This window comes from Nicotiana sylvestris, chromosome 11 (genome assembly GCF_000393655.2).
Source record: "Nicotiana sylvestris chromosome 11, ASM39365v2, whole genome shotgun sequence".
NCBI lineage: Eukaryota > Viridiplantae > Streptophyta > Magnoliopsida > Solanales > Solanaceae > Nicotiana > Nicotiana sylvestris.
In genome coordinates this window covers 162,691,334-162,703,969 of record NC_091067.1, presented here as the reverse complement: position 1 = coordinate 162,703,969, position 12,636 = coordinate 162,691,334, and the positions used below count along the sequence as shown (strand labels likewise).

At 33.0% G+C, this 12,636-nt stretch overlaps 1 protein-coding gene across 1 annotated transcript; it reads left to right on the top strand.

Annotated features, from left to right (window-relative positions):
- Nucleotides 1-1,693: 1,693 nt before the first annotated feature.
- LOC104211444 (probable polyamine transporter At3g13620) lies at nucleotides 1,694-3,341 on the top strand. Its single transcript, XM_009760504.2, has one exon. It carries the CDS (start codon nucleotides 1,764-1,766, stop codon nucleotides 3,189-3,191), a length of 1,428 nt encoding a protein of 475 aa, XP_009758806.1. The 5' UTR covers nucleotides 1,694-1,763; the 3' UTR covers nucleotides 3,192-3,341.
- Nucleotides 3,342-12,636: the final 9,295 nt, after the last annotated feature.

Genomic DNA, 12,636 nt, shown 5'->3' with positions numbered 1-12,636 from the left:
TACACAGGTGCACCGATCTCCAGTATTATGTTAGGCCGGTCCCTGTTGCAGCTAAATAGTGGCTATTTTTCATTGACTTTGCAAACGTTGACTATTTTTAAATGACCACTTCGAAAATTGGCTAGCCCGTGCTATTTTTACCCTAATAGTAATATTAATTATAACTCCTGAGTCAGAGCTCGTCGCATGGACTTGTCTAGTGCAGTTTACTTTCCTTATATGGTGTGCGAGCTATTCCATATTAAGCAGAATACCTAGTGCACACCCCAAGAGTAGCGGCTACCGATTTTCCTGAAATTTTTGCAAGAATATTAATAATAACAATGACAATAACAATAATGATAGAAACTAAAAAAAGAATTGAGACAATAATGACACGAACTATGTAATAATAATAATTGCCCTCTTGCATATTTATTGCTAAAGTCAACTCCCTGCCCAAAATAAAACTAAAATATTGATCTCACGCTTCGGGATCCCCACACCCCACCCTCTCAATAGATATGTGCGGAGGGGGAGGGGAGATCAATGGCAAGTCAAAATTCATAAAATTTAAATCTTGATTTCGCCAAAGTGGGGGAGGGGAGTATATCCAGTGAGACTGTCTCCTACCCTGTTGGGCGTTGGCTACTGAGACGTATGAATTAAAAAACTTAAAATGATTGTTGGAAATATTAAACTTACAACTAAGGTTCCACTTGTAATATTTTATTATAACTTATTATATATATTGCTAGTGTAGCTCCAAGAAACGTATTTGGTCAATTATTTCACCACCTAACCCAAAGCTACCCAAATGAATAGAGGAGCCAAAATTTTCACAGGCGTTAAAATTTAAAGAAATAAACACACAAACAAGTTAAGAGGAATTAATACATAATATATATATATTAAAAATTATTTTTTATCTATTTAAACAGTATATTTTCTGAAAAGGGGTGTCAGTTGACATCTTTTGGAGTTATATAGCTCTGCCATTGACCCAAATGACACACAAGATTTACTTTCACTTGTGTTTCGCCAAACCGGAAATTTAACTTTAATAGTTAAAAATCACTCACTCTCTTCACATTTATTTGCCCAATATACTAAAAGTATATTTTCAGTTTTACATGTCCACGGTACTAAATCAAGAGAAAGACAATTTTTATTTTATTTTACTATTATCATTAACTACTCATTTCTTAAATTATTTCCCTTGACTTTTAGAAATGTCATTATTATTATTGTTAAAATTGCAAAATACATATTTGATTTATTGTTTCTTAAGGAGCGTGAAAGTCCAAAGTGTACAACTAAAAGTGAATGGAGGGAGTATTATAGTCAATTAGTCAGGGGCGAAGGTACATGGCCCTAAGGGTGGTCAACTCACAACTGACCACCCTTCGTCGAATACACTATATATATAAGTAAAATATTATATTTGAATAGTATATAACATATATTGAACATCCTTTATTTGAGATTTTTTTACTTATTTTAAGATTGAACATTCTAGATAAAATTTTTGGCTTCGTGTCACTGATTATAGCGAGAATATCTCTAGAGATGTTTAAATATTTTAAAAAAATCTAAGAGATCACAGATATCTTCTGTTTTATTTATTAGTGTAAACATTGACTGCGGGTAAATTTTTTATAATTATTGGAAATACCAATCTTCAAAGATTCAATGCTTATATAATACTCTTATATATTGCTAGTCCAGCTACAAGAAACCTGTTTGATCAACTATTTGACCACCCAAACCAAAGCCAGCCAAAAATGACACAGAAGATTGAATCACATCCTTCCACCATTACAACAGCCACCACAGAACCACCACAAACCACCCAAGACCTCCCTATAACCACCACCACCACAAAAAACCATAAACTCACACTCATCCCTTTAATTTTCCTCATATATTTTGAAGTAGCTGGTGGTCCATATGGTGAAGAACCAGCAGTTAAAGCAGCTGGTCCTTTACTAGCAATTCTTGGTTTTTTAATTTTTCCATTTATTTGGAGTGTTCCTGAGGCTTTAATTACAGCTGAACTTTCAACAACTTTTCCTGGTAATGGTGGTTTTGTTATTTGGGCTGATAAAGCTTTTGGTCCTTTTTGGGGTTCTTTAATGGGAACATGGAAATTCTTAACTGGTGTTATAAATATTGCTTCTTTTCCAGTTTTATGTATTAGTTATTTAGAAAATATTTTTCCTGTTCTTTCATCTGGGGTTTCAAGAAAATTAGCAATTCTTGGATCAACATTATTTTTATCTTTTGTTAACTATACTGGTTTAACAATTGTAGGGTATGTTGCAGTTGTACTTGGTGTTATTTCACTTGCACCTTTTATTATAATGTCATTAATTGCTATACCAAAAATTCATCCTCATAGGTGGATTAGTTTAGGTCAAAAGGGTGTGAAAAAAGATTGGAATTTGTTTTTTAATACTCTTTTTTGGAACTTAAATTTTTGGGATAATGTTAGTACTATGGCAGGAGAAGTTGAAAATCCAAAAAAAACATTTCCAGTAGCATTATTTTCATCTGTTATTTTTACTTGTTTGGGGTATATTATTCCACTTTTGGCTGTGACTGGAGCTGTTTCAGTTGATCAAAATGATTGGGACACAGGATTTATGGCAAATGCAGCAGAAATAATTTCTGGTAAATGGTTGAAATTTTGGATTGAAATTGGTGCTGTTTTATCAACTATTGGATTATTTGAAGCACAATTGAGTAGTTCAGCATTTCAACTTTTGGGTATGGCTGAAATAGCATTTTTGCCTAAGTTTTTTGGGTTAAGATCAAAATGGTTTAATACACCATGGGTTGGAATAATATTATCGACATCAATTTCATTGGGAATGTCATATATGGATTTTCAAGATATTATTTCTTCAGCCAATTTCCTGTATAGTTTGGGTATGCTATTGGAATTCGCATCATTTATTTGGCTAAGGAGGAAATATCCATTGATTAAAAGACCTTATAGAGTGCCAATGAAATTACCACTTTTGGTAATTATGTGTTTAATTCCGTGTGGTTTTTTGGTATTTATTATGGCTATAGCAACAAAACTTGTGTATTTAATTAGTGGATTGATGACTGTTGGAGGGATTGGTTGGTATTTTCTTATGAATTTTTGTAAGTCAAAGAAGTTGCTTAAGTTCAACAATAAGGTAGATGATATTTATGAGGAATAATTAATAGGGAAGCCAGTTGTTGTAGTTTTTTGTTTTTTTTTCCCAAGGAAAGAAACTTGTGAAGACTTTTCATAGATGTGACTTCATATTGTAAAATTGTTACTTTAATTCTCAAAGAATTGAATGCAAGATATTCATTTCTTTGTCTTATTATTTTTTTTTTTCAAGTTTTGTTTTGTCTTTTATACCTAATAATGTTGACTAGTCACTGTGACATGTATAACCTTTATTTTACGTTATAATTTCTTTTTCTAGTAATATCATCATCAGTAATTGCGGGTTTAGTGTAGGAGTGACAGATGAGAGGGTTGTGCTGAATTTGGACGGCTTAAAATGTGCTAGATCAATGAATACTCGTCCAAAATATATACTTAAGCTAAGATGGATTGCGTCAAAATGGATTGACAATGAGTCCTAACTCTGTCTAAAATAATCCAGTTTCAATGCTTTTTTAGGACATCAATAGACATTATTTTAAATTAACTAATTATTTGAATTGCTTGAATTGACTTAATAATACTCCCCTGTTTCATATTAATAGTCATGGTTACTAAAAATAATTGTCTCAAATTATTTGTCATTTTAAAAGTTCAAGATAAAATTGTTTATTTTTTCCTTTTTTTTCCCTTAGTAATAATTGTTCTTGAAGACGGAGATAACATATATATAGAATAAATATTCAATAAAAAGAGATTATATCTTTCCTAATTAATATTTCTTAAGGGGCATATAAAAGAGAAGAGGCATGTAAAAGAGAAATACGTATTTAGGGAGTACACTTTATAGGATCTAAAGTGAAGATTAATTTGATGAAAAGAATATGGCAAACCATTGTACTTATTTGCTTTACTTTATCTTATTTATTTTTTTAAGTTTTATTTTGTCTTTTGTACCTAATAATGTTCACTAGTCATTGTGACATGTATAATCTTTATTTTATGTTATAATTTCTTTTTCTAGTATATATCATCATCAGTAAACTCTCCACATGCTTGCCCTTAATTAAATCAAATCATTAAATCAATGATTTAAAAAAACAAAAAATTCAACACTATGTTGCGTATCTTTTACTCTCAATAGTTGAAAGGGTTAAATTAAGAATAGGATAGGAACAAAATTTTATTAGGAACCTCATCTAATCAAAATTAGAATCTACTGTGATTTTGTCAAAGCTATATATATAGATTAAAAAAGAAAGTCGTTGGGGGTGATTCCTAATAATGCAAGCAAAGATTCGTTAATAATTAAAATAGAATAATTAAATTTGGAATATGAGCTGTAAATTGGTATGAAATTTAAGATAGTTGGAATCTTTTTTTTTAAACGAAAGGTCGAAATGTGAGACATGTGAATGGAGACTCGATCGTCTTTCCATAGAGAGCGCTTTAATTTACTAGCCGTTATTTCTAAAAATAATTGTTTCAAATTATTTGTCTTTTTAAAACTTTAAAATATAATTAATTATTTTTTTCTCATTTTACCCTTAGTAGTAATTGATCTTGAAAATGGAGGTGGCATATAGTAGGTAAATATTCAATAAAGAGAGATGAATATCTAAGACATAAATAAAGATAAATAATCAATAACTCCCTCTTAATTACGATTTTCTTAATAAGCTTATAAAAGATACAACAACAACGACCCAGTATAATCCTACAAGTGGGGTCTGGGGAAAATTAAAGCTTATAAAAGATAAACACGACAAATAATTTGAGACAGATAAAGTACTTTTTTTAGTAGGTCTACCCAAAGTTCGGATCAGTTGATTCAGTAAATTTTGAGTATCGAATATATATAAACCCAAAAAAAAAAAGGAGAAGCTTATCTCAATAATAATAAGAGCATATGATACTATTCTTACATCCGATCAATCAGATTTTGAACTTAGAATTTTATAAAGTTGATATAATGATAAAGATAAACTTACATATTCCTCCATGCAACTTTAAGCCAACTTAGTATTGCTTCGAGAAAATAACTGGGAGAAAAAGAATCTAAAATATAGCATCATAAAAACATGTTAAAATAGCACGGTCTAGCCAGTTTTCGGACCGGTCATTCAAAAATAGTCAGCGTTTGCCAAGTTATTGAAAAATAGCCACTATTTTGCTGCAACAGAGACCGGTCCAACATAATATACTGGAGTTCGGTGCACCTGTGTATGAACTTCCAACATATTATGCTGGACCAGTATACTTTGCTGGCTCCAGTATAATATACTGGAGACTGGAGCACCGGTGCTCCAAACTCCGGTATATTATGCTGGACCGGTATATTATACTTGAACTCCAGTCTATTATGCTGAAGTATTTTTCGGATTTTGAACAGTTTTTTCGTTCAGATTTATTTTTACATGAAAAGTGGCTAAATTTCGATTACTTTTGAAACTGTGGCTATTTTTGAATGACCACTTATAAATCTGGCTATTTTTGAATTTCTCCCTAAAAACATTAGACATATACTACAAATTAGAAAAACATTCTACTTGGAGCAACAACAACAACAATAGCCCAGTAAAATTCTACAAGTAGGATCTGAAGAAGGTAATGTGTACGCAAACTTTACTCCTCGGAGGAGTGGAGAGGTTATTTCCAATCTACTTAGAGCGATAATAAATTATGCTATTTAACCGATCTAACAAGCTACTTCAGTCTAGTTTGAGCTTTAATTATGCTTTTTGATCGATAAAACTTTGATCGAAATCGATTTAAGTTGAGTCGAGCTCCAAGTCAGCCTGAATCTTCGCACAGGCATAGATAAAACTTAGGATACTTTATTTGTATTTTTACAGAATATTATAGAATTGATATTGATAAAATGATCAAAAAGTCTATATAGAACCTTTTATTTTATTCATAAAACAAAAAAATAAACACCAAAAGTTATTTCCGCTGCCGGGATTTGAACCCGGATTCTTTCAAGTTGAGAAGGAATTAACCAGTGCTACAGCGGATCAAGATGTTAGAAAGCTGCCACTATATTTATTTATAATATGAGAATTGAATGCTATAAAGTTTGTTTCCGTTTTTTCACCCATCACCTAATATATAAGATACAATATCTCAATTGTTTATTGGTTTTAAATAAAATAAAATAGCATGAACGATGAAGCAATGAATCTTTGTTATTTTCATCTTGCAACATTACCAAAAACATGAAAGGAAAATTATTGCTATAATATTTAACTTAACCTATGCTAAAAGAATCCAACGGTCCAAGAAATTGCTATTTGTTATGAATAGTTTATACATTGGATACTACTTTGGATACTACATTGGATACTACATTGGATGCTACAGTGGATGCCCATGTTGTGAATAACTTAAAGATTAAATTTCCTATTTTATGTCCATCATCTTTACTTTTTATGCCTGTAAAAGGCCATGTAATTGCAATGAAAAATTACTCCAAAGTGAAAGAAGAAAACACTTCTCCATTCTCTCTAGCTCTTCTTGTTTACATTTTACTGCATTGCTTTTATTTTATAACACGTTATCAGCACGAAGCTCTAATTTTATTCTTAACTCCCGCTAAGTTGAGCCATATTTTATTAAGGTATGTATCATTATAATCATTTTATTTATGGCAGTAGACATCACCGAGAGGAACTATTTATCATGGGTTCTTGATGCTGAAATTCACCTTGACGCTAAAGGTCTTGGAAATACTATTATACAAGGAAATGAAGCATCAAATCAGGATAAAACGAAGGCCATGATTTTCCTTCGTCATCATCTACATGAAGGGTTAAAAACTGAATATTTAACCGTAAAAGATCCACTTGAATTATGGATTAATTTGAAGGATTGATATGACCACCTAAAACTTACGGTATTACCGAAAGCTCGGTATGAGTGGATACATTTAAGGTTGCAAGACTTTAAAACCGTAGGTGAGTATAATTTTGCTATCTTTAAAGTAAATTCTCTATTAAAATTATGTGGAGACACTATCACAGATGAGGACTTATTGGAGAAAACATTTTCTACTTTTCACGCTTCAAATGTGGTGCTACAACAACAATACCGTGAAAAAGGTTTTAAGAAATATTCTGAGTTAATCACATGCCTACTTGTGGCTGAGCAGAATAATACTCTATTAATGAAAAATCATGAAACCCGTCCCACTGGGTCAGCTCCATTTCCGGAAGTGAATGCTGTAGCAACATATGATAAGTTTGACAGAAAACAAAATAATTACCGTGGTCGTGGACATGGTCGTAAACATGGACGTGGCAGGGGGCGAAACAATTAGCGTCATTATGGTGGAAATAAATTGGAGAACAATAAGGGTTCTCAAATTAATCATTCAAAAGGTAAAGCTAGTATGTGTCACCGGTGTGGTATGAGAGGTCATTGGGCACGCATTTGTCGTACGCCAGAACATTTTGTCAAACTTTATTAAGCCTCCCTTAAGAAAAAAGAAAATAACGTGGAGGCACACTTGACCTTTCAAAATAATGATGATGAAGCAGGTCCCTCAAATAAATATGATTCTAAGGCACATCTTGCATATAAAGATGATGATTTTGAAGGCCTAACAAATATTACTCATTTAGAAGTTGGGGACTTCTTTGAGGATATTGACTGAAGAACTAATCATCTTACTGGGGAATGAAGCTATAAAAGTTGTTATGTTTATGTTTGCAACTAGTTTATTTTTCTTGAGTGTATTTTCCTAATGCATCATGTGTTGCTAGTTTCTACATTTCTAATGTATTTCTTAATGTTTTTTTCCTGCTTGTCTTTCATATTTCTTATGATGTATTATTTGTCTTTTTTATGAAGAATATGAAAATTCCCCAGTCTTCAGTTGGACTCAAGATTAATAAAGATGATATATGTCTTCTGGATAGTGCTACAACACACACTATTTTAAAAGATAAGAGATATTTCTCTTATTTGGTAATGAAAGAAGCGAATGTTAATACAATATCCGGTAGTACAAGATTAATTGAAGGTTCTGGAAGAGCCAATTTATTACTACCAGGAGGAACAAATTTGGCTATTGATGAAGCACTATATTGTAGTAAATCTCAAAGAAACTTATTAAGTTTCAAAGATATTCGCCAAAATGGCTATCATATTGAGACTACAAATGATGAAAAGATTGAATATCTTTATATTACTACAATAATGTCCGGTAAGAAATATGTGCTTAAAATGTTACCTGCTCTTTCCTCCGGCTTATACTACACAAGTATTAGCAGGATTGAAACACATGCCGTAGTAAACGAGAAGTTTACTAATCAAGATAATTTTATTATTTGGCATGACCGGTTGGGCCATCCTGGTTCTAATATGATGCGTAAAATAATTGAGAATTCACATGGACATGCAATGAAGAATCAGAAGATTCTTCAATTTAAGGAATTCTCTTGTGCTGCGTGTTCTCAAGGAAAATTAATTATTAGACCATCAACTATTAAAGTTAGGATGGAATCCCCTGCATTTCTGGAACGTATACAGGGTGATATATGTGGGCCCATTCACCCTCCATGCGGACCATTCAAATATTATATGGTTTTGGTAGATGCATCTACAAGATGGTCACATGTGTGCTTACTATCAACTCGCAATATGACATTTGCGAGATTGTTGGCTCAAATAATAAAGCTAAGAGCACAATTTCCAGATTATGCAATTAAGACAATTCGTCTTGATAATGCCGGTGAGTTTACATCCCAAGCCTTTAATGATTATTGTATTTCAACTGGGATAACAATTGAGCATCCGGTTGCTCATGTTCATACACAAAATGGTCTAGCAGAATCATTGATCAAACGCCTCCAATTAATTGCTAGACCAATGCTTATGAGAACAAAACTTCCCATTTCAGTATGGGGTCATGCTATTTTGCACGCAGCAGCACTTGTGCGGATAAGGCCCACAAGTTATCATAAAGTCTCCCCATTGCAATTGGCTTTTGGTCAGGAGCCAAATATTTCCCATCTTAGGATCTTTGGTTGTGCGATATATGTTCCAATTGCTCCACCACAACGCACAAAGATGGGTCCTCAAAGAAGGTTGGGGATATATGTTGGATATGAATCTCCTTCTATTATAAAATATCTAGAGCCGATGACTGGAGATTTATTTACGGCAAGATTTTCTGATTGCCATTTTAATGAATCAGTATATCCAACATTAGGGGGAGAAAATAAGCAGCTGAAAAAGAAGATAGATTGGAATGCATTATCACTGTCTCATTTAGATCCTCGAACAAATCAATGTGAACAAGAGGTTCAAAAGATTATTCATTTACAAAATATTGCAAATCAATTGCCAGATGCATTCACTAACCTACCAAGGGTGACTAAGTCACATATTCCAGCTGCTAATGCTCCAATTCGAGTTGATATCCCGACAAAATAATTAATTAAAGCAAATGAGTCTAAGTCATGCTTGAAACGTGGTAGACCAATCGGTTCTAAAGATAAAAATCCTCGAAGAAGAAAAGGAGCAAGTGATCAAAGTGAACATAACACAGAGGTAGTGGCTCAAGAAGAGCCCCAAGACGTAACAAATGATAAGACCTTAGGGGAGGTCCAGGTACCTAAAAATAATGAAAATGAAGAGATATCAATAAGTTACGTCTCAACCGGGAAAAGATGGAACCAAAATAATATTTTTATCGATAACATTTTTGCTTATAATGTTGTTGTTAAAATAATGCAACAAGATGAGGATCTTGAACCAAAATCTGTCAATGAATGTAGACAGAGAAATGATTGGCCAAAATGGAAAGACGCTATCCAAGCAGAGTTAACTTCACTTGGAAAACGTGAAGTCTTCGGACCCATAGTTCGAACACCTGAAGGCATAAAGCCAGTAGGGTATAAATGGGTTTTTGTGCGAAAACGAAATGATAAAAATGAAGTCGTTAGATATAAAGCACGACTTGTGGCACAAGGGTTTTCCCAAAGGCCTGGAATTGATTATATGGAGACATATTCTCCTGTAGTGGATGCTATCACCTTCAGGTATCTCATAAATATGGCAGTACAAGAAAAACTTGATATGCATCTAATGGATGTTGTTACAGCCTATTTGTATGGATCATTAGACAACGAAATTTTTATGAAAGTACCTGAAGGATTTAAAGTGCTAGAAGCATATAAAAATTTTCGAGAAACTTGTTCAATAAAGCTTCAGAAATCTTTATACGGATTGAAACAATCAGGACGTATGTGGTACAATCGTCTGAGTGAATACCTGTTGAAAGAAGGGTACAAGAATGATCCAATTTGTCCCTGTATCTTTATAAAAAGGTCTGGATCTAAATTTGTTATAATCGCCGTGTATGTTGATGATTTAAATATCATTGGAACTCCTGGGGAGCTTCCAAAAACAGTAGACTGTTTGAAGAAAGAATTTGAAATGAAAGATCTTGGAAAGACAAAATTTTGCCTTGGTCTACAAATTGAGTATATGAATGATGGAATATTTGTCCATCAATCGACATACACCGAAAAGATATTAAAGCAATTCTATATGGATAAAGCACATCCATTAAGTACCCCGATGGTTGTGAGATCACTTGATATAAAGAAAGATCCATTCCGACCTCATGAAAATGATGAAGAGCTTCTTGGTGCCGAAGTACCATATCTTAGTGCAATTGGGGCACTAATGTATCTTGCCAATAATTCCCGACCAGATATAGCTTTCTCAGTAAGCTTATTGGCAAGATTTAGTACTTCTCTAATACAAAGACACTGGAATGGTATTAAACATATATTCAGATACCTCCAAGGGACCATTGATATGGGTTTATTTTATTCAAATGAATCCAATCCATCATTGATTAGTTATGCAGATGCAGGATATTTGTCTGATCCACACAAAAGCCGATCTCAGACAGGCTATTTATTTACAAGTGGAGGTACAGCCATATCATGGCGTTCGACAAAACAAACTATGATTGCTACTTCTTCAAATCATGCAGAGATAATAGCCATTCATGAAGCAAGTCGAGAATGCATTTGGTTAAGATCTATAACTCAACACATTCAACAAACATGTGGTCTTTCTTCGAAAGAGAATATTCCAACAATATTGTATGAAGACAATGATGCATGCATAGCTCAATTGAAAGGAGGATATATCAAAGGAGATAGAACAAAACACATTTCACCGAAATTCTTTTTCACTCATGATTTTCAGAAGAATGGTGAAATAGATGTATAACAAGTTCGTTCAAGTGATAATTTGGCCGATCTGTTCACTAAGGCATTACCAACCTCAATATTTGAAAAGCTGATATATAAGATTGGAATGCGTCGTCTTCGAGACATTAAGTGATTTTTTTATCAAGGGGAGTAACTACACGCTGCACTCTTTTCCTTAACCAAGGTTTTGTCCCACTGGGTTTTTCTGGTAAGGTTTTTAATGAGGCAGCAAGCAATGCATATTATAAATAACTATGTACATCCCAATATTTTTTTTGTAAGTTTTTAGTGAGGCACATTATCTTACATGGACATCCAAGGGGGAGTGTTTTGAATAGTTTGTACATTGGATACTACTTTGGATACTACATTGGATGCTACATTGGATGCCCATGTTGTGAATAACTTAAAAATTAAATTTCCTATTTTATGTCCATCATCTTTACTTTTTATGCTTATAAAAGGCCATGTAATTGCAATGAAAAACTACACCAAATTGAAAGAAGGAAACACTTCTCCATTCTCTCTATCTCTTCTTGTTTACATTTTACTGCATTGCTTTTATTTTATAACACTATTAATATTTTTAAAGATCACATCACATCTCAGTCAAATCTCTTTTCAAGATTCAAAATCATGACAGTATAATTGGGATCCGATCATAAAATTGTGATGATATAATTTGAATTATGTATTAGTTATTCACAGGTTGAAAAATACTACCAAACAAGGGATTACTAACATCAAAGCTAATACATATATTATTTTCTCTTCATACGCCTACCTAAACACCCCTAATTGTTAAAAGCCTTAAAAGGAAGCTTTGATTATTTGATACTTTGTAATACTCCTATGAGATTACGAGCTAAGTTGAGAATATATAATTTAGGGTAAAGGCCAAAGTTGTCCTTATACTATCGAAAATTAGTTACGTTTATACCCGTTTTTACTTTTGGTCAAAATACACGCTTGCCGTTAAGAAAGTAGACAAAATCGTCCCTAACCCTAACTGTTGTCCATGACTCAACAACTAAAATGACACGGTGGACTCCATGTCACTATTTATTTTTCATCTGTAATAATAAATAACTAAACCCACTAAACTTAGTCTTCTCCTTCTCTAACAACATATCACCATTGCTGCAAATTCAAGGTTCTTGTCCTGCTCCACAAAATTATTTTATAAATTTCCATCATTACCAGTCAGTGTTCGAACCACCACTCTAGCTGTCTTCCACCAAGAAAATATCCCACCTTCTCTCCGCCTAGAAAATC